Source organism: Anguilla anguilla, chromosome 8, assembly GCF_013347855.1.
Source record: "Anguilla anguilla isolate fAngAng1 chromosome 8, fAngAng1.pri, whole genome shotgun sequence".
NCBI classification, from domain to species: domain Eukaryota; kingdom Metazoa; phylum Chordata; class Actinopteri; order Anguilliformes; family Anguillidae; genus Anguilla; species Anguilla anguilla.
The window spans coordinates 55,334,163-55,356,620 of record NC_049208.1 but is presented as its reverse complement, the minus strand read 5'-3'; the positions used below and the strand labels follow the sequence as shown (position 1 = coordinate 55,356,620).

The 22,458-nt window shown below is 44.7% G+C and overlaps 3 protein-coding genes across 4 annotated transcripts in view; 1 reads left to right on the top strand and 2 right to left on the bottom strand.

Moving 5' to 3' along the window:
• Window positions 1-2,086: 2,086 nt before the first annotated feature.
• On the top strand, window positions 2,087-4,552 carry lypc (ly6 domain containing, pigment cell). Its single transcript, XM_035429105.1, has 3 exons — window positions 2,087-2,387; window positions 3,175-3,294; window positions 4,142-4,552. The coding sequence occupies exons 1-3, from the start codon at window positions 2,336-2,338 to the stop codon at window positions 4,342-4,344; spliced, it is 375 nt and encodes a 124-aa protein (XP_035284996.1). The 5' UTR covers window positions 2,087-2,335; the 3' UTR covers window positions 4,345-4,552.
• A 699-nt stretch (window positions 4,553-5,251) lies between these two features.
• Window positions 5,252-12,844, bottom strand: clic1 (chloride intracellular channel 1). The gene is made up of 7 exons (XM_035429096.1): window positions 12,394-12,844; window positions 12,166-12,220; window positions 9,912-10,021; window positions 9,651-9,776; window positions 8,638-8,744; window positions 8,119-8,300; window positions 5,252-7,871 (listed from the first exon to the last, which is right to left on the bottom strand). Exons 2-7 carry the CDS (start codon window positions 12,205-12,207, stop codon window positions 7,710-7,712), a joined length of 729 nt encoding a protein of 242 aa, XP_035284987.1. The 5' UTR covers window positions 12,208-12,220; window positions 12,394-12,844; the 3' UTR covers window positions 5,252-7,709.
• Window positions 12,845-17,987: 5,143 nt separating this feature from the next.
• kat2b (K(lysine) acetyltransferase 2B) overlaps window positions 17,988-22,458 on the bottom strand; it is a 14,640-nt gene continuing 10,169 nt past the window's right edge. For both annotated transcript variants that reach the window (XM_035429048.1, XM_035429049.1), the window contains exons 12-17: window positions 22,040-22,183; window positions 21,631-21,745; window positions 20,707-20,737; window positions 20,109-20,172; window positions 19,589-19,673; window positions 17,988-19,391 (exon numbers count right to left, since the gene is read on the bottom strand). In XM_035429048.1, coding sequence (XP_035284939.1) covers window positions 19,198-19,391; window positions 19,589-19,673; window positions 20,109-20,172; window positions 20,707-20,737; window positions 21,631-21,745; window positions 22,040-22,183 — 633 coding nt within the window. In that variant the 3' untranslated portion in view covers window positions 17,988-19,197. The remainder of the gene's footprint in view (window positions 19,392-19,588; window positions 19,674-20,108; window positions 20,173-20,706; window positions 20,738-21,630; window positions 21,746-22,039; window positions 22,184-22,458) is intronic.

The window sequence follows — 22,458 nt, the reverse complement described above, 5'->3', positions numbered from 1 at the left end:
CTGAATAAAATGTTTGCAGGAGATGGACAGCCGTTATTTAATCATTGTTTGGTCTGCAAACTGTCCGTGAGCGCACACACACAATCCGATCTCTCTCCAAATTTGGGTCAATACCGGTTTGCGAGTAATCAAAGTTGCAAATGACTGCATTGAAAATCTAGATTTAGAACCAAGCATACTCCTTGATTCGCCATTACCACTTTTATAGGGTGTGAGATGACTTCTACATACTTTTTTATCCTGACCCGTCTAAGTGTACATCCATCAGAGCCCGGCAAGTCCAACAGCTAGCCGATAGAAAATAGGTCGAAAGAATGTTAGCAGTGTAGGCTACTGTAGCAAAGGTCTAATGAACAAAACATACCCACTCTTACGCCACGTCTTCCCGGCCCTTTTCTTTACGGATCCATATTTTAATCGTATGGGAACAAGATGTTGCTCGACTTGTTCTTCTTTTTTTCAGAAGCAAATGTTTGCCTTGGCTTATGCTACCAAAAACAAGTGACAGATGGCGCTTGGAACAGCGGTGCTCAAATCTCCTTTTTTCGGGGGGAGTAAGAATTTAATTGCCCTCTAGCGGCAATTGTGCGTCATTGCAACCGAAATCTCTGGATTACAGTGTAGGTCTCGTCGCCTACTTTTGCGCCCGTACCGCAACAGAGTAACAAAGGTAACAATAAATAAAGAAAATCACACTAAGCCTAATACTAACGGTGCTATACGCTATCTAGATGCGTCTGGAAACTTCAATGCTGGCCAGAAATCTGGTTCCTGGGAAACAATGATAGTTCGATTTCGCCTTTGACAGCGTTCTGTCGCTTTTTCCTGCCTTGTCGAAATGTCTTCATAGTCATATAAACTAACTAAAACAGGTGTATCATGACTCAGAACTAACGTTACTTATTTTCGGTACAGCAGTAAAGGCACATCTATATGGTATATGTACCTGATAAACTGCCCAATTTATGTATGAACATCACGAATTAAATATGCCTTATAGTTTGTGCTTGATGCTTGTGAGTTATTGATGTGTTTAAATTGAATACAAGTTTCAGAAAAACCACACTAGTGATGAAAAATAAAAACCTCAAACAAGAAACAGGTGAACATAATTGCATGGGCGTCGCTGAACACATGCGCATGCGCAGTACTCATTGGTATAACAAACTGATATTACGACATGTCAGAACACCTGCAAAGGCTGTGCTTAGTCATGAGCACTGTATTGACTATCAAGCAAAATCTATACGTTCATTAGGCTCATTGTCGAACTGCTATTGGCCTATAGTGTGTGCGTGCGCACGTGTGCACAACATATGCGTGCTCCGTGCGAACGCAGAGGTGGGAAGTCCTGGGGTCAGAAGGTCCCGCCCTGGGTTTCTTCCACTCATGAAGACGAAGCAGTTCTACTTCCTGGCTGAAGCATTGTGCTAATTAGCGAATCCAGGTGGTTGGAATAAAATACTGGGGAGGACTTTTACTTTCTGAACCTGGATTTTCCAGCTCTGCACAGAGATACACGCACACACACACTCGTGCACACACACACACACACAATGACCTCCATGCATTTATATCTTGGCAGTGCCTCCTGGTCACTTGACTGTCCTACCACTTCACTGCACGTCTTTCATTAAAAAACAATGGAAAATTCAGTTAAGTCTGAGTCTCTCCCTCCTTCCCTCTCTTTCTCTCCCTCTGTGTCCCTCCCTCACTCTCTCTCCCTCCCTCCCTCCCTCTTTTTCTCTCCCCAACACTTCCACAAAATGTTCTCAGACTATTGCTGCCATCGTGTCCATCAAATCAGAACTTATTTGTAGTTTTTATTTTTTGGAAGTATAAGGTGTGTGTTGAGTTCATAAGCACATACTGAGAAAAATGGGCTCCAAACTCTTTACTGTTGCACTGGCAAATAATACACATTTGTGCGTTTTCTAAAATGCCTCTCTAAGTTTCCAATTTGGACACTGAACAGTCACGCCTTCAGTTTTGTCATTAGACTGTTAGTGTCCAAATAACATTATTAGGGGCTTGAGGCTATGAGACTGTGGCCTGGCCTTCTGGCTGTGAGATCACATGCTTGGCCAAACAGAGAAAGAGAAGAGAGAAAGAAAGAGAGAGAGAGAGAGAAGGGGAGGGAGAGGGAAAAGCCGGATGACCAGACAGAGAGAGGACAGCATAAATGAAATCTTTCAGCTTGAGAAAACGGTTTTGCATAACGAAAGACCGCGACAGAGAGAGCTGAACGAAAAAGAGACTGGAGATAAAAGTGTAAAACAACAGGAAGAGCCCCCAGACGAGCGGTCCGACCCCCGTCGCTGTGCAGAGGGAAGCCATGGCTGGCGCTCTCGGCTGCCTGCTGCTCCTGAGCGGCCTCCCGTGCGTGGGTGAGTAGCCGCTCTGCACCCGGAGGGACTCCCGCGTTCTTCGCCGCGGCGTTCCTGTGCCTTCCTGTTCCCGCGTTCTTCGCCGCGGCGTTCCTGTGCCTCCTTGCGCGCGTCCTGGCGCAGACGGGATCCAGCGAGGTCCCCGTAACCTGCCGGGCTGTTCGCTTACCCCCGGGGTACCTCCTCCACCTCTCCAACCCCTTCAGTGGTTTTTCCCCTCTGTGTACTGATGCATGCACGCACACACACACACACCACACACACACACATACACATACACACACACACACACACACAATCACAGTTAAATGACACCAGGCGGCCAGTGGAGGATGGGCTCCCCCTCTATAGCCAGGTTACTCTCGAGATTTCTTCCCATTGGGAAAAAAAAAAAAAATGTTTTTATTAATAGAACATGGTACAACATAGTAGAGTAATAGTATTTAGTAGTTAATTTAATAGTTAATAAATGTTATGTAACTGTCATTTATGCTGTTATTGTTGTTGCTGCTTGTTTAAAAAAAGAATTCATACAATGGTTGATTCTTGTTATCGCTATGCTTTGGCAATATGTGTTTTTAAATATGTCATGCCAATAAAGCATTTGACTCTTCTTCTCTCTATATCTCTCTTTCTGTCCAGTCTCCCTGAGTTGTAGTGACGTTAAATAACTCTCTCTCTTTCCCTCCTCTCTCTCTTTCTCTCCCCCCCCGCCTCTCTCTCTCTTTCCCTCCTCTCTCTCTTTCTCTCCCCCCCCCCGCCTCTCTCTCTCTCTCTCTCTCTCCAGTCTCCCTGACTTGTTACACCTGCCTGTTTCCCGCCATTTCTCCTCTGGACTGTCTGAAGTTCCCCCAGCAGTGTCCTCCAGACCAGCGCTGTCTGTCCAGCACCGCCATCGGCACGCGCGGTGAGAACGGAGTAAAGCCATTTACTAACCATAACCCTAACCCCCCCTAACCCCCCCTAACCTAACCCTAACCCCCCCTAACCCCCCCCAACCTAACCCTAACCCCCCCGAACCCGAACCCCCCCTAACCCCCCCAACCTAACCCTAACCCCCCCGAACCCGAACCCCCCCTAACCTAACCCTAACCCCCCCCCAACCTAACCCTAACCCCCCCGAACCCGAACCCCCCCTAACCTAACCCTAACCCCCCCCCCAACCTAACCCTAACCCCCCCGAACCCGAACCCCCCCTAACCTAACCCTAACCCCCACCCAACCTAACCCTAACCCCCCCCTAACCTAACCCTAACCCCCCCGAACCCTAACCCTAACCCTAACAGCAGTCCTGCTCTAGCTGTTGAATGAGGTCTGCTGTGATAGGGTTGGAGTGAAAGCCTACACGACGGTAGATCTCCAGAAAGCCAGTCAGATAATGGCTGCCGATCTCCTGTGCCATAACGCCACTGGGATCGAGACTCAGCCGTGCACAACTCCATCCCATGCGTATGCAAATGAGAAACACTCTGTTTTAAAGGCACGGAGTGGACAATCACATGCCACGGCCCGGGGCCACAAAAATTCAACTCTGTGCCTTTAAGACAAACTGTTTCGAATTTGCATATGTATGAGATGGAGGGCGATGCTGTTGGTATTGGCAGGCCTCCTATTGGCTCCAGGTCCTCCCGACTCAGTCTGAAATATGCTCTCTTTTCCAATGATGACAGGAAGGAGCTGTGAGATTTACATGAGCACACACACAGCCGCAGGAACAGGTAACACACTGAATGTGATGATGTGTGTGGTTGCAGGAGACTCTAACCCTGTGGTCCTGTATGAGAAAAGCTGTGCTGTGGCCTCCCAGTGTGGCCTGAGAGGCCAGAAATACACCATGGGCCTCAACTTCACCTACAGCAATGAGTGCTGCGACACTGACCTGTGCAACGCTGCCCCCTACAGGCCTGGGGGTCCCACGCTCTACCTCCTTCTCCCCCTGGCTCTCGCTCTGTGGTGATCTGCCCCTGAGGTCAGACGTCTCCAAAGCTGGAGTCAGCCACCGTGTCTGCTGGCTGGATTCACAAGTCATTGATCGGCTAGAATCCACACATACAGACACACATGCATGTAGGCGCGCACGCACGCACACACACGTATGCACACACACACGTGCGCGTGCACGCACACATGCACGCACACACACGCATGCACACACACATACGCGCACGCACACTCACACACATACACACACACGCACGCACACACACACACGCACACACACGCATGCACACACACATACGCGCACGCACACTCACACACATACACGCGCACACTCACACACATACACATGCACGCACGCACACACCCTTCTGAAAGGATGCTAAGTTGCCGAGGGGCTCCCTATATGTCCCCTTAATAACTTTGAGTTGTAATGTGCTATCTGTCACTGACTGAACCAATCAAAACACAGCTCTGCAAGACAGCGCAGTCTGATTGGTTCACACCAGTAACACACTAATCGCGTAATTAAGGCTCCTCAGAAAGTCTTCCTGCTCTGTCATGACTGATATCCGCTGTCATGACTGATATCCCGTCATGACTGATATCCACTATCATGATAGAGCAGTGCTCTAACCTAGTGTTTATATTCCCCAAAGTCCCTGTCAAAAAACAGGATTAAACAGAGCAAAAGTTCATTTTGTGGCTTAACCTGTCGATATGAATGTATGCTGATATTTAAAAATACTAAGATGATTTTCTCACATTCTTTTTAACAATAGCTTTTGTAAGCCAAATCTCAACATTCTCTCTCGATACATCGTTCTGACCAGAAGAATTAATGCAAAGTTTTCCATGCAATATTTTACTGTTGAGCTGTCTATGAAACAATTGGCAAGAAAAAATAAAAAACATAAATAAAATGATCTCTGACAAATCTTTTTTTTATTGAATCCTTTTGATCAGGGTTTAACAGATTGACATTTTCAAAATCAGACTCCTTTTGACTAACCAACAAAACAGAAATAATAAAAGAAGACATTTCACTTTCAAAATAAGTTTAAGTTGTCGCCTGCCACCAAAAACAGACGTTAAAAACAAAACGAACGTTAGCTTGGGTTTAAAGCCTTTCTGTTCACCAGCAACGTTCAGTAACGGTCCGAACTGTTAGCACAGAGTGAACAAAAATGGCTGCAGAAAGACTGGATGGTAAGAAAAGAATCATTTGGCTTTTTATAACTGATTGTAATAAAGGTAATATTTGTTTCTAGTTTTAAAAATGATCCACGTTGAAGTGAACTTGGGTGCAGACGTTCTCTTGATGAACGAAAGTCAGGTGTGACAAGCTGATGGATTGATTGGTAAAATTATGCTCTGACAGTTTTTACTGCTAATTACGCAAATACTTCATTCAAAATTGGAAAGAAAATGCAGTCGGAATATGCGTAGCTAATATGCGAAAAAAGAGAAACATTACCCAAAACCCAGTTCTCCTCCCTGGCATTTTACAAGAACCTGTGGAATCTGTGAAAACTGTGAAAACCAGAAAATTGTGAGAAGAAAAGAGTTCAAGGAAGAACATAAACCAAAACCAGAAAAGGAGCAGAAAAATGAAACTGAAAAAAATTCTCTGGTGATATATATATTTAGTTAATTAACACAAATTCAGTCCTTATTTCTACATTTTGAAAGATTTTGGTTCCTTTTCTTCATTGGTGGGGTGGGGGGATCTTGGGTTCACTGCAGCAGGAGAACAGAACCCTGTCTTATAGGACATCACGTCCCCCAGGCCTGTCTTATAGGACATCACATCGGCCTGTCTTATAGGACATCACGTCCCCCAGGCCTGTCTTATAGGACATCACATCGGCCTGTCTTATAGGACATCACGTCCCCCAAGCCTGTCTTATAGAACATCACATCCCCCAGGCCTGTCTTATAGGACATCACATCCCCCAGGCCTGTCTTATAGGACACCACGTCCCCCAGGCCTGTCTTATAGGAAATCATGTCCCCCAGGCCCCACAGAAATCACTTCATATGAACGCCACAGTCAAATCAAATGACAGATTTTAAACATTTGGACGGTTTTAAATTCACTATAAAAGGCCAGAAAAGTTTTCATTTCTTTTTATTTTAAATAAAAAATAAACAAACCTAATCTAGAAGCAAAAAAAGGAAGCAAATATGTGGCAACATCTTCCCTTCAATTAAGGCCACGTGGAAGGCCTCCCTTTATACCCTGTGCACTTCCGCAAACGAGATAAATAAAACTAGAAAACATCCGCATGTCCCGTCCCTGCATTTGAAATGTAAAAGACTCCCATTTATGATTCTCTGGCAACATGGACGCTCTGCTGTGGTTCATACGCTACGCAGTGAAGCAGCTCCACTGCGGTGACACCTCTACCTCACGGCCTCCGGGACCCCAGACGGGGTTAGGGTTAGACGGGGCACCCAAAACTGCGCTCAACAAAGGAACCCCCAAGGGACAGCGAGTTTCAGAAAACTGAAAGTTAAAAAAAAGGTTTGCTCCATTTTATCAACCTGAGCAGGTCACACATTTCAGAGCCACATTATAAAATTTTGAAGCCCCCCATTGCTGACCTGGGCCCAAAACACAGCCTACGTGAGTACTAAAATCCTCATGACAACGGCAGGCCAATGCTCTGCAAACACAGAGTCTTCAAGGGGACAAAAAAAGACTAAGCGGGAAATTTTTTTAGAGTGGCTGTCGGGTCCAGAGTATGGTTGGCCATTTTAGAATGGCCCTCAGGTCCAGAGTATGGTCAGCCATTTTAGAATGGCCGTTGGGTTCAGATTATGGTCGGCCATTTTAGAATGGCCCTAGTTTCCATAACGTGGTGCAGAACATCTGTTTCCATGGTATCATACCTGGCCACGCCCTCTTAACGAACTCCAGCGTTAAAGGTGGGTAGCCGAGTTTGCGGTGAGTGTAGAAACTGTGTGGTCAGAATGTAAAAGTGCTGCCGTGTGTTTCTTACACCCAGGAACTCAGCCGGCTGATTTCACTCATTAGCTCTACCTCCTGACTTGTGCTAATCAGAAAATCCAGTCGATGAGAAGGAAATACTGGGGAAAATGAACCTGGGTCTTCCTCCTCTGGATGCATCCTTCAGCAAAAGCACAGCTCTTTCTTCTGAGTGCAGAAAGGAAGAAGGAACAGCAATACCTTCAGTTCACCTGCAAGCACATAGCATCTACTCTACTGGCATGTTTCTGCTGTGTGTGCGCGCGTGTGTGTGTGTTTGTGTATGCGTGTTTATGTGTGCGCGCGCGTGTGTGTGCGTGTGCGTGTATGCGCGCGCGTGTGTGTGTGTGTATGCGCGCGCGTGTGTGTGTGTGCGTGCGTGCATGTGTTCCCTATTTGAGCGCTTTGGCCACAGAGGCATAGGCCATGTTGATCTCGCTGTCGCTGGGGCAGGTGGAGGAGAACTCCTCCCGTGATTGGGCGGCATCCAGATACCGCCACAGAGCGGTGAGTGAGCGAGGGATGGAGAACCCGCGGTACTTCAGACACACCACCTGAGAGGGAGGAGGAGAAGTGAGAACTACACTCCAAATTGACATTAATACTGCATAAACAAGAGAAAGAGGGTGAGCTTTGACTTTGATGCTCCTTTAACAAAACATTCATTATGCTAAAATAAATGTAAAAATCTAACCAAAAACATCAAAAAGAGAAACAAACTGGCCACAAAAGAAAGAGGGAGAGGGTGAGAGAGAGAGAAAAAGAGAGAGAAAGAAAAGGAGAGGTTGAGAGAGAGAGCACCTTGACGATGTGCAGTTTTGGAAGCAGATTGCAGTCAGCCAGTGTGAGTTCCTGCCCATCAAGGAAGGGGCGGGAAGAGGAAGTGACATCGTCCGCGCTGTTTTCATCGATCTCTTCAGGAAGTGGAGTGCTGAGGTAGTCGTCCAGCTTCTTCAGAGCTTTCAAGAGGCCCTTCTCTAGATCTGCCAGAAACACAAGTTAAAGTAACACACACACTCACACACACACACACACACACACTATACACACACACACATACACACACACTATACACACACACATTCACACTACACACATACACACTCACATGCATGCATGCATGCACATTCACACGCATACACACGTACATGCACACACCATACACACACACACACACACACACACACACTCACACACACTTACATGCATGCACGCAGCCCCGCATGGATGAGTGAAACTGGGTCCACATACAGACATCAGGAGCGCACGCGCAAGGAATTCACTGAGTACCCCCCTCCCCCCCTCCCCCCCGAGTCTTACTGTCGTTAAGCTGCGGGTTCGAGTTCTTGATGTAGGCGGAGAACTTGGCGAAGACGTCCACCCCGGCCGTGTTGGACTCGGGGTTACGGGCAGCCAGACGCGGGTACCTGGGGAACAGGAAGCAGGCGAGATTCAGAGCTCTCCGTCACGAATCACTTTAATGAACCACAGGCAAACGAATCTCCCTTACGAATCACTTTAATTAAGGACAGGAGAGTGAACCTCCCTTACGAATCACTTTAATTAAGGACAGGAAAACAAATCTCCCTTACGAATCACTTTAATTAAGGACAGGAAAACGAATCTCCCTTACGAATCACTTTAATTAAGGCATTTGGCAATACTTCCAAATCACTTCCTGCAGGTATGGAGGGAGGGAAAGAGAAATGGAAGCCGAAAAGATAAAAAGTGAATCGGAGGAAAAGAAAAGAACGCAGACAGAGACGGAGAAGAGGAGAGGTAATTCAGGCTTCCGGCACCCTCTCAGCCAAAGAGATTTCCACTCCTCGCCTCGTACCGACCAGTCACACAACCGGATGTTCACCACAGCGATTCAGCTCCTTTCAGCACGTCCTCTGGCCAACCACTGTGCCTGTGCTGCTGGTATCAGGAGAGACAGAAAAGAGAGAGAGAGAGAGAGAGAGAGAGAGAGAGAGAGAGAGAGAGAGAGAGAGAGAGAGAGAGAGAGAGAGAGAGAGAGAGAGAGAGAGAGAGAGAGAGAGAGAGAGAGAGGAGAGAGAGAGAGAGAGAGAGAGAGAGAGAGAGAGAGAGAGAGAGAGAGAGAGAGAGAGAGAGAGAGAGAGAGAGAGAGAGAGAGAGAGAGAGAGAGAGAGAGAGAGAGAGAGAGAGAGAGAGAGAGAGAGAGAGAGAGAGAGAGAGAGAGAGAGAGAGAGAGAGAGAGAGAGAGAGAGAGAGAGAGAGAGAGAGAGAGAGAGAGAGAGAGAGAGAGAGAGAGAGAGAGAGAGAGAGAGAGAGAGAGAGATCACGCGAGCGGGGGGGGGGGGGGCTCTCACTTTGGGGGACTGAGGTTCTCCTCCAGAAACTCCTCGATCTTGTTGGTGTCGGTTTTGACCTCGGCGCCGTACAGCAGGAACGGGGGCTGAGCTCCAGGAGCCAGGTCTTTCAGGATGTCTGGCTTTCTGCAGGGAGAGAGAGGGAGAGAAAGGGAGGGAGGGAGAGAGGGAGGGATGGAGAGAGATGAGAAACAGTGAGGGAGGAGACGGAGAGAGGAGAGAGAAAGACAGGGAGGGAGAGCAATGTGAAAGATGGCTTACCTCTTCATGTCAACAGTTGTGACGTTGAAGGTGACTCCTTTCAGCCACAGCACCATAAAGAGGCGCTGGGAGAAGGGGCAGTTTCCAATGCTCTGCCCATCACTGCCTGCCTGAAACACAGAGACACAGCCGCTAGAACCCCGTTACACAGCCGCTAGAACCCCGTTACACAGCCGCTAGAACCCTGTTACACAGCCGCTAGAACCCCGTTACACAGCCGCTAGAACCCCGTTACACAGCCGCTAGAACCCTGTTACACAGCCACTAGAACCCCATCACACAGCCGCTAGAACCTTCTGTTACACAGCCGCTAGAACCCTGTTACACAGCCGCTAGAACCCCATTACACAGCCACTAGAACCTTCTGTTACACAGCCGCTAGAACCTTCTGTTACACAGCCGCTAGAACCTTCTGTTACACAGCCACTAGAACCTTCTATTTCTTTTTAGGAATGGAGAATCAGGGGTATTGGTATCGACTACCGAAATTTAGACGTCTCAGACTGTATTTGCAGACTGACCGGCTGACTGGCTGATGACAAACGGACAAATTATTTTTCACTGGAATTAAAACGTACAAAAAGTGACAATCGCACACAATTGAGGGTTAAACTTCACCGAACCTTCGCTTAAGCTGAAGCTCATACACAACACACCATATGCTAATCATACTGTAACATACAGACACCTGGCTTGCCTTGACTGTATAAATAACAGTAACAACATGTAAAGCAGATGGCAGCAGGTTGTATAACTGTTATATTATGGTGTTTCACGGTAAATAAAATGATGAATTATATTTAAGCCATTTACAATTTGTACTTTTGCCAGTTGCCATTCATTATTTTACCATAAAATTTAGTTTTTTTTTTTTTACCAGTGTATACATTCCTCAAAAGTGAAGTACTAGAGCAGCCAGACAGTAGCGCATTAAAATAGTCTAATAGTCTAACAGGTGCACAAACCAATTTCTCTGCATCCTGTATGGAGAGGAAACTTCTCTTTTTTGAAATGTTGCGTGAGTCATAGAAGGGTGCATTGGAAATGTTCTTAATATGGACATCAAGGAAGAGATCGTCTTCAAGGGTCACGCCAAGGTGTTGCGATGTAACTGTAGAGCTGTCTTTTTGTAGGATTAGATTGGAAAATTTGGATTTTTTAATATATCATAATATATATTATATATTTTTAGATTTTATGTCCGCTTGTTTTTAATTTCTAATAAATAGGCCTTATTAGTAATATAATAATGATTGTTGTCGTTGTTGTTGTTACTATTATGATTAATATTACTATTGATGTTGTTATTATTATTATTATTATTATTATTATTATTATGTTATAGCGCATGACGTTTGAAATCCTGGGACAAACCTCGTCGCTTACAATTAAAAGAATTGTTTCCGGCGCTAGACAATGAACAACGTCTAACCTAAAAGAACACACAACTGCTCTTCACACCCACCCCGGTTTACGCCTGCAGAAAACAGGAACGGGCGTTCCTGTTTTGCAACTTTTTCGGCCATTCTCTCAGAAATAAAACTTGTAAAATAAATATATCTACGTGACAATAATAATAATGTGTAATAAGGTGGACGATATGTATGCAAAAAATAAATGATTCGAGAAGGGCATGATGCCAGTCTCGCGCCGAGCCTCTGCAGCTTTCTCTTCCGCCACTCAGCGTCGACAGGTTGTTTGAATGGCGAGGACAGGAAATCGTTAAAGAAGTTTCGAAATTCACATCTTTCACACAAGAAAAAAACATGGTGGGGAGTCGGGGTGTTCATTTGCCACAAACAGATCCAAAAATTGGGCCAATAACAAATCTGGAACCACGGAGTGGATGAGGGTTTACTTACTAAGTTTGGCCGGATAAGCAAACGTGTCGCGTGTTCTATTTCTGTTTTCTTAACGCCAACGCCCTTCACTCACAGGGCAACTAAAACAGCCCTTCTTATTTTCCAAGCTTGTTTCAGCACGAAACAAATATAACAGAGTATGCTACATTTCTTAGAACACTCTGAGGACAATGAACCATCACCAGTAGTACGCCCTTGGCAGAATGAACGATGTGGTCGTGATTTAGATAAGCGTATGACTTTGAACAATGAGCATGCAGCCGATAAAAGTTATTATAATGCAGTTAAACGTCAACTACGCTAGTTAACGATGAATAATATGCATTCAATAGTATAAATAAGGCCTTGTTTGACACGATAAAATTCTGATGTTTTCGGAAGAACGAACTTACCTTCACAAAAAGTTCAACTTCAGGTCGATTTTCGTCACTCATGTTCTCCTGAATACTGTCATTGTTCAGGGAGAAAAACGGTTTTTTAATGAAAAAATGTACAACCAAGCCAAAAAGCAACGACGGTACAGATTAAAATCAATCCCATTGCAAGCCAATAGTTAATCTATATACTGTACAAGTGACATTTAGCTACGTTGAGGAAGAAAAACTTTGACTGTGCCTCACCTTAAGAGACGTCGTAACGAGACAACCAAGGTTCACCTTCCGCTCTGCAGCAAACAATTTTTGTGTTTCTTTCAATGTCCTTGGAAATAAAAGTTGTCTTACTTAGCTAAAGCGCTTGTCAACGCGTGATAAGTGTATATTATGATGATGTTTTATATATGTTATATAAATATTGTTAAAATGACTCGCGGTGCTTTGTTCAGGAGTGTGGACAGCACTTTACAGAAGCTCGCGGCGTAGGCGCCTGCACGATTTCCCCTCCCTCGCGCGTACTGACTCGCCGTTTCCTGAATACGAAAATGTACAACCGAACCCGCTAAATTGGACAAACGAGATGTGATTAAAATATGAAAAACTTATAGGGTTTAAACGCCAACAAATACACACAAGAGAAAGAGGTGTGTGCTAATAGTTTAACAGTTCTTCAAGTTTCGTTCCGTAAAAAAAGAAAAGAACTAGGCAGACAGGGAGGCACGAGGAGGGTGATGAGTCTGAATAATTGTGCTCTGTTCATCCGTGAAATCGCTCAGCTTCTGTAACCGCTAAATCCCTCCCTAAACGGAATAAGCTACCTTTCGGGATAAAAAGCCCTCTGATTATTGCGAAGCACGCGTGGCCACCAGATATTTTAGCTTGACTATGTAATGAAAATGGGGCATCACTAGCCACGTTTACATGCAGAATATTTCCTAATTCCGAATACATTCCGTTTGAAGATTCCACAAACTGATTACACACGTTGATCTGATTAAGGTGTGCGTTTCCATGCGCAAGCATGTAATGCGAATTAAACTTTTTTGACAGGCACAGAACCCCAAACCCGAACTCAAACTGACGTTCGAGTACACAAAAAAAATAAATAAAAAATCTCCAAATGTGCGTTGTAGAGTGTGTACAATACTTTATGTTGTTCTTACATAGGACATCAGGCAGCAGTGTCAACGGAATATAATTCTACAGTTATTAAAAAGGAGAAGACGAGTAGATAGTCATATGGATTCCGCTTTTCAAAAGGAAAAGTGAGTCGCCAACTCGTCGACGTCACTTACACTGTGAATCAACATTGAATATTTATTCAATTCAAATTAAGTAGCCGGTTCGAGCATTTACATGGGTAACATTCTCCCATCTGATTGAGAAGGTTTACACCAACCCTTTCAAACCGAATGAACTTTCATTCGAAATGGGACCGTCTATTCCGACTGAGGTGGTTACATGAGACATTTTTATTCTTATTGGGTTGTTAATCTGATTATACATGAAATAAAAGGCTGTGTAAACGTAGCTATACATGCATTCTCCGTCTGCGGTTGACACGTGAAATGGAGTTTAGGTTAGAGACATGGGTCACCACAAAACGTGACGTAACCTTGTAGATGCATTGGACCTCATTGACGAAACATGAACCGAGTGTAAGAACGAATTTAAGAACATTTTGGCCGCGGTATGCACCTGGGGTATGCACAAAAAGAAAGGTCTGCACATGCGTCATGAATCGCAAATTGTTTTTTCGTAGGAAAACTTAAACAAAATGAAGTATAACTTAAGAAATGTTTTGTGAATGAGGCCCACTAACTAGTTAGGTCATATGTCTAGGGGACCGTCAAAATTATGAGTCACAAGGGCGACATCTGGTGGCATTTAAAATAATTTCATTAGAGAACGCTTCTTTCCATTTTAAAGCTTGGAAAACTGGTGTCAGCAGCGAGCACTCGGGATTCCACGCACAGCGGCCAGTCATGGATTTCTAAAGATTCTAGAATCTAGATGTATTTCAGTTAAATCACGTGACGACCCTGAGTCTCATTCAATACCGTCTTGAGATTCGCCATGTAAGTGTTAATTTAAGAAAGTAATGTTTAAGGGAAGTGAGGTTTGTAAGACTGTTACGGCCAGGTCTTGAGTCAGACCGTAACATGAAACAGGATAAGGGAAGTGAGCAGGGAAGGGGTAACGGGAATTAAAACTTCAGACCGACAAGCAGCTGCGGTCCCCGTCTGCCGATCCAAACCTAACTAACCTGGCTAGTCTTCAAAGGGATACCGGGCACGGGGCACTTTGAGCAGTGAGTTTTGGGACACTTAATCTGCAGACTGAGAGCAAGAGTCTGAATAGCATACCTCCAACAGAGATTTAAAATTCCACCCAGAGTCACCTTCAAAAATTATAAAGGAAAAATAACCAAACCACCAAGCAAAATAACAAAATAGTGTCCCAAAGGAAGAATTTGTAATTCAATCTGAGATGACATTTACTGACCGGGGTCACTATACGCGGGAAGCAATGGAGCAAAACGAGACTCAAGGTCGAATTGAACGAACAGAGTCAAAACACACAAAATCCACTATGCAAACAAACTAGTAGGGCTAAGGCAAGAATCAGAGTCGAGCAGAACGAGCCAGTGGTCAAACACGAAATCCAATCAGCAAACAAACCAGAAGGGCTGGAAGAGAACTGAAATTGAACAAAATAAGGTCAAACACGCAAAGTTAAACAAAGCCATCACTACACACGAGCACCGAGCACAGAATGCAAAGAGCTAATCTGCACTGGTGAATATCAAATGGCAGCTTTTTCCAAACTAAGTAACCGGAGACGGAAACGGCCGCTTTGAGAACGAACCGGAAAAACGAGACACGCACACAGCAGCGATAAACGCAAACAGAAAACCTGCGGAAGAGGCCGTAACAGAACAAAAACAGAAGCAAAAGCTTTTAGTAGGAAATATTTTTGTTGTTAAAACAGGTTTTATAACATGTTTTAATATTTAAAAGGAGAAACTTAAAAGGATTTCACGATCGCATTGTAAGGACATGATGCTATAAAGGTGTGGGGGTGTTGGAGAACCAGAAGCGACGAATATAGGGGAACGAAAAGCTAACGCTACCGGAAGCGTTAGCCACAAAGTCCCGAAGGACAAAGGAAGGGGAACACCCGAAAGAAACACAAAACAAATAAGATCCTTGGGAGAGCAACTCCCGCACACAAAGGATCCTAAACGACAACAAAAAAAAAACGCGGAGTAAAAAACCACTCCGAAGGACCCCCTTGTCCAGCCGTAAAACTGGCTCGCAAAACCAAAAGCGACCCGTGAAAACCAGGGCGAAAAAAGAAAAGGACCAGTGGTACAGAGGCGAAGCTCTGGTACCAAACCCAAAACTGGTCTCAAAAGAAAATACAACCGAGTAGCAAAACTTACTCAGTGAAAAGAAAACCCTGAGACGCAGCTCAGAAAAACACAAAATACATTACCCGGGACAACGTCCCGATACCCACCGGCTCACACGAGCTCAAAAATAAAAGTATAAATGCTCTTAAGGCGTCAGAATGCGCTCACTGCGCTAAGAGACTTAATCGCCTTAAAAGGACACAGAACCAACCAAGAACACAGTTCAGTAACCCGTCCACCGAGCACCTATACCTCTACCGTACCGGCTTTGTGTTAACGGGATTTTACACAGAAGCGCAGATGGCTGTTCTGTCAGTGCTTATAAAGGCACCTCCCCAGGTGAAAATAATTGGGAAATCAGACACCTGGAACAATTTAAGAAATTCTCAAAGGCCAGGTGCCTTCTAGTGGCAGCACAAGGCCACTACACCCCAGAACCATGACAGATGCAGTGTTCAGCTGCCAAGTCATGCTGAAAAAAAACAATGATTTACTGTTCACAGGCAAAGCAAGGACTGTGTAAAGAGTTGAGTAGAGCAGAGATATTCCTAGCAGTCAGAGTGGGAGTGCAAGACCCTGTACGAAGCCACTGGTTGCATGATTATCAACGTCTAATTCCAAAATCAACCTTGAAGAGGAAGCAAGGTAGACTCTATACGGACTGTGGGATGAAGGATAACCAGACTTGGGGCCCGTTGAGAAGATCTCACACTGGGCCCCCACCACCCCAGGGCCCCAGTCAGCCCGGGCCCTGGGAATCTTCCTAAGTTCCCCCCCTACTGTGCCCCTGCATGTAAATATGTCATGACATGGATTCCAGAGATGAAACCAGTGTCAAGTTTTCATGGAGATTGTGGTTTGAAAAGGGCTCAGACCAGTTCCCATTCTCCTGTGTGCGTCTTTAAATCACCACATGAGATCAAGACAGACGTGATTAGAGGCTGTTAGAGCAGGGGTGACCTCCGTCTGGCTGTGCCCTGCTGTGTTTAGTATTGCCAGCTGCTCCACACACAGACCACCAGGGCGGCGCTAGCGGCAGCGGTCAGGGACAGCTGGACGGAACCAGCCCCGCTGACCACCGGGTTGCACTTGTCTGTAATGCAGCAGGTGCGTGTGACTGTGTACGTCGCGCCCAAGATGGTGCCGTTGGTGGTGGAGTTGCAGGAGCCGACACACCACCACTGATGTGTTTCTCATGGTGTTTTAGTTAATATTTAAAGGGACCTTTAACTTGTATCTGCAGGAGATGTGCTACCTGCATCACACAGGCTGGATCTTACCTTATTTTATCCAAATCAGACCTCCTTCTGGTGGGGAGTTCCCTTACGAAAAAAATCATGTGTTCAAACACCACCCATGAACATGTGAAGAGAACACAAGTGTACTATGAAAATAATCCCTCATAGAATGAGAGAGGGAAAAAGCATTTTTTTAAATTGCAGATCACAATTTAAAAAGTCAGGGACACAAGAAAATGCGAAGATGTCAATGACTAAATGTGACCTATTTTCTTTTCACATGTGGAAAGTTTCATTCATGTGGAAAAAAATGCCAATCACATGAAAATGTCCAGTTCACACGTGACATTTTGTTTTCACACGTGAAAATATTAAAATGTTAAATTCAAAAGGCAAATTTCACATGATTTTTTTATAAGGGTTGAAACATGAAGTGGAGTAGAGTAGAGGAGTGTGTTTATTGTATGATCCAACCTAGGACAGATTAGTGATTGACAGGCGGGCAATAATGCTTCTCTTCAGCTGAACTCATTTCAGTTCACACAAACACTTTGTTTCCTATGCCCCAGATTTTTAAGAAGGCAATGAAAGTTCCATGGTTTATAGTAATTGAGGTGTATTTCAGAAATAAAAGCATTTAATTAAAAGATGTATATTCTCAATGATCTCTGTTCCTGGAAGTGTCAAGCAGGCACTGGTTTATAGGTCGGGTTTTGTATAAAAAAATCTATCAGCATTTCTACTGCAAAGTTTATTCTGCTGATAAAACTGCCGAACAATGCACACCCAGATATATCTCTGAAAATCTCTGAGCAGCACAGATGCCAGTGTCGCCACCTAGTGGTACATCAGAGACACTGCATCATCAGTGGTGATGTGATGTAATTCATGCTGTTGAACAAGGCAGCTGGAGCCTACGGCCATGAAAGGCACTACATAAACACAGTGCATTATGGGAATGATGCTGAGCCTTTAACACAAATGAGGGCCAGATATGCTGGTCACTTAGTGTTTAGACATCAAATTTTATATTGAACTGTAGGAAAATGGTGAGCATTGTTGGGCTGAATGGCCTGGTCTCGTCAATGTGTTGTGTTGTGTTGTGTTGTGATGTTGTGTAGTGTTGTTTGTTATGTTATATTATGTTTGGTGTTTTCTGTCTAAAGAACAGAAATCATACACTGATGTGCTGCGCTTGGTCTATTTTAATCATTCTATAAAATATGCTATACCCTTTAGAACCAAATGTAGAAAGGTCTTAAAATATCTTTTTTCCACATAATACAAAAGCCATATATTCCTAAATATTTAAAAGTACAAACATACAAAACGACAAAACTACTAATCATTGCACAATCTTTTTTTTTTTCAAAATACAAACGTATCAGTATTCTTCTGCAGGGTAGACAATAAGACAGAATAAATTAAGACCTTTTCTGGACATTATACTGACAAACCTTGAAAAATTACGGCACATAAATAATTATACTCTACATAATTAAATTAATAGGCAAAGCGTGCATTAGTTGTTTTTTTTTCAAAGAAAATGCTATTATTTACTATTTTTGCTGCATATTTGCCGTTATGATAAGTGCAATTCATCTACCTGTTGCAGACAGGCCTTTGCTTATTCAGAAATATGAGATTATGGGGCAAAAGTGTTTTTCAAAAAACGTCAGTTACAAACAAAATGAAATTAAACCATCGGAAACAAGAAGATAAGAGCTGCTCGTTTTTTCTTTTGAAATTCTTTCCAGGCAGACCTGTTTAAAATATCCTCTTTTTTGGCAGGTGGAACTCTGATAAACCAACACATGACCTTTGACCTGTAAACACTGAAGAATTCTGGGACACCATATTTCTTGGACACGCACACACACATACACACACACACGTACGCACACACACACACACACACACACGTACGCACACACACATACACACACGCACACACTGTACTACGGACCACTGAGTTCCGTTTCCACGGTGATAGCGGTTAGGACGGGCCGAGTGTTTTTGGGCGCTGGAACCCCCCGCTGAGGGGATCAGCACTACGCCGGACCAACATCCTGAACCCCACTGGATCAGCTGGCCTGTGAATCTGTGGGCTTGCGTTTGTTTTTTTCCTGAGTTAGTGGACAGAGAAAGAGAGAAAAAGAAAGAGAATGAAAGAGAGAGAGAGAGAGAGAGAGAGAGAGAGAGAAGATGGCGCACTCCAATGCTCCTGCCCCACACTGGATCTGTGTTCCACACCCATTCCTCAAAACAAGAAGGAAAAACAGCTGAAGCAGGTAAACTCTGCAGCTCCGGTTCTGGTTCTGGTTCCGGTTCTGTTTCCGGTTCTGTTTCCGGTTCCAGCTCCAGGTTCTGAGTTCGAGCCACGCTTGGAGGCCCCCGTTACTTTTCGATCAGTCCAGCCTCCTTGATCTTGGTGTAGAAGAACTTCTCCAGCAGGTTGGCGCACTTGTAGTACTTGCTTTCGGGGGGGTTGTATTCGCGGCAGTTGGTGAAGATGCGCTGCATGTCGGCCATGAACAGCTTCCTGGTGGTGTAGTACCGGCTCTTCAGCCGTTCGCTCATCGTCTTCAGGTCTAAAGAGACACACTAAGTCACTATTACGCTGTAATAACTGTCAGCTAACTCACTATTACACTGTAATAACAGTCTGCTAACTCACCATTACACTACTGCACTGTAATTACAGCTTGCTAACTCACTATCACACTATTACACTGTAATTACAGATAGCCTGGCAGTATCCAGGTTTCGTTAGCAGTCCTGTACGTACCCATGGGGAATCGGATAACCTGGTAGTACCCCGGAGCTTCTGTTTTTTTCACGGGCTCCATGAATGGCCACGCATTCTGATGACCCTGTCAGAGACAGAACACAGGCTAAACGATCAGTCCGTCCCTCTGTCTGTCCATCTGTGTGTATCACCTCATCAGTCTGTCTGTCTGCCCGTCTGTCTGTTTGCCCATCTGTCTGTCTGTCCGTCTGTCCATCCATCTGTCTGTCCATCTGTGTGTATCACCTCATCAGTCTGTCTGTCTGTCCGTCTGTCTGTTCGCCCATCTGTCTGTCTGTCCGTCTGTCCATCCATCTGTCTGTCCATCTGTGTGTATCACCTCATCAGTCTGTCTGTCTGCCCGTCTGTCTGTTTGCCCATCTGTCTGTCTGTCCGTCTGTCCATCCATCTGTCTGTCCATCTGTGTGTATCACCTCATCAGTCTGTCTGTCTGTCCGTCTGTCTGTTCGCCCATCTGTCTGTCTGTCCGTCTGTCCATCTGTCTGTCTGTCCGTCTCACCTTGACCTGCTGCAGGATGCTCTTCAGCATGGCGTAAAGCTGGTCTGGGTCCTTCAGCTCCTTCCTGTGGGGACACACAAATGGACACGTAAACAGGAAGTAAAGATGAACAACTTCCTGTCCGCAGGACCTTCTCTACTCACAACACATTCAGAACTGCAGGGAGCTAGCAGAGGTCTCAGCTGATAATTTAACCAAAATCTATTAACCAAAGCAGTAACAGACTGAGCTAGGCCCAGGCGATACACTGTAATGATAATCAATAAATGCAATAACTGACTTCAGCATCACATGGTGTATTACCTTCTATTCATATTATTTTCTTTAATTATACCTGATATGGTAGTAAACAGCCACACTTCGGATGCCGTGTGAAATGCTTATCTATTGGGTGTTGATAAGACAGCCAATCAGCAGGAAGGTCATACAGGTAATAAACTGTTTATTGACAGCAATAAACAGTTTGTTGACAGTAATAAACAGTTTGTTGACAGCAATAAACAGTTTGTTGACAGTAATAAACAGTTTGTTGACAGTAATAAACAGTTTGTTGACAGTAATAAACAGTTTATTAACGGGAAGAACAGCAGGCACCCACCCTTTTCCAGCAGGTTTCCAGCCAGTTTCTCCTGGAAACAGGAAATAGAGAATTTCATCACTTCCTGTGAGTCAATTTGTTGAATATATAAACACAACACCTGTACGGAAGTGGTAACTGTTGACATTTTTCAATATGCACTGTGCCCAGTTGCTAAGGGATGACGTCACTATGGTGTCAGAAACCTAGTTTTCAGACCATCACCTTTGAGAAACAGACAGTATAACAGATCTGGAAAACCTGCTTGGTGTGGCTATAGGAATGCAGTCTCTTCTCTATCCCTGACCCCCCCCCCCCCCCCCCCCAGGCATGTAATCTACGCCCCCCCCCTCTGGCAGAGTTAGTCTCTGGGGAGACACCAGAACATTAAGCTGTTTTAAGAACACACAAAGATTATGTTTCTTTTGAGTTTATGTCTGAATGTCTGTGATATATATCTGAACTCGTCTATGGAACATCTTAGTGTCTGTACAGATAATGGCTGTTGAGGCCCGATAGTTAGAATCTACATTTGTAGAGGCAGTATCAGTTTTAGGTGGAAACCAAGGTGGTGTGATTTGGTTTTGTTACATGGACAATATTCTGCCTAAAGGAGATCACAGCCAGCTGGACTTAATTATTGGTCTGCAAATATCACCTCAATTGTTAGAAGCAGAAGTAAAGTCACATGTTTTTCAGAGGTACTCAACAGCTGAGCTGGATTACCATACTCATGTTTGTTGGCTTTATAATGAGACTAAGGGCAGGGGTAGGTAAGGGCAGTATGGGCAGGGGTACGTAAGGGCAGTAAGGGCAGGGGTACGTAAGGGCAGTAAGGGCAGGGGTACGTAAGGGCAGTAAGGGCAGGGGTACGTAAGGGCAGTAAGGGCAGGGGGTACGTAAGGGCAGTAAGGGCAGGGGGTACGTAAGGGCAGGGGTACGCACGTATGCCCGGGATGCTCTCGATGGGGATCTGCCGAACACCCTCCTTAAAACAGGAGAGACCGGGGTACACCTTCCGAATCTGAGCCTGCTTCCTCTCAATCAGCTTCTTAATGATCTGAGAGAGAGGGGGAGAGGGGGAGGGAGGGAGAGAGAGAGAGAGAGAGAGAGAGAGAGAGAGAGAGAGAGAGAGAGAGAGAGAGGAACCAAATCATCACGCTGGCACACTTGCAAATTGTCTGTCTACACACTTCATACACACACTGCATTTGCAAACAAACACTGAACAAACATGAAAATATGCGCACACACACACATACACACACACCCACACAGACACAAAGACACACGAACACACACACACCCACACAGACACACACACACACACACACACACACACACACACACTCACCTCCTTCTGTTTCTTGATGATGACGGAGAACTCGGTGTACGGGATGCTGGGATTCAGCTCACAGCCCATTAGTGTGGCTCCTTCATAGTCCTTTATGTAGCCGACATACTTGGCTTTAGGAACCTTTATGTCTTTGGAGAAACCCTACGACACACACACACACACCCGTGTTCACACACACACACACACACACACACACAAATACACAGAGATATTAATATCACAACAGTACTAAATGAACACATTCTAATGTGATGTAGAGATTATTATTATTATATTATTACTGTTGTTGTTAATGTTTTGTTGTTCATAAACTAATTTATATACAAAATTTTATTGAATATTGTAATAAAAGAAGACATTATATTAATCATTCATTACTAGACAAATAAATTAGTCAAGTTATTTACGAACAGCTT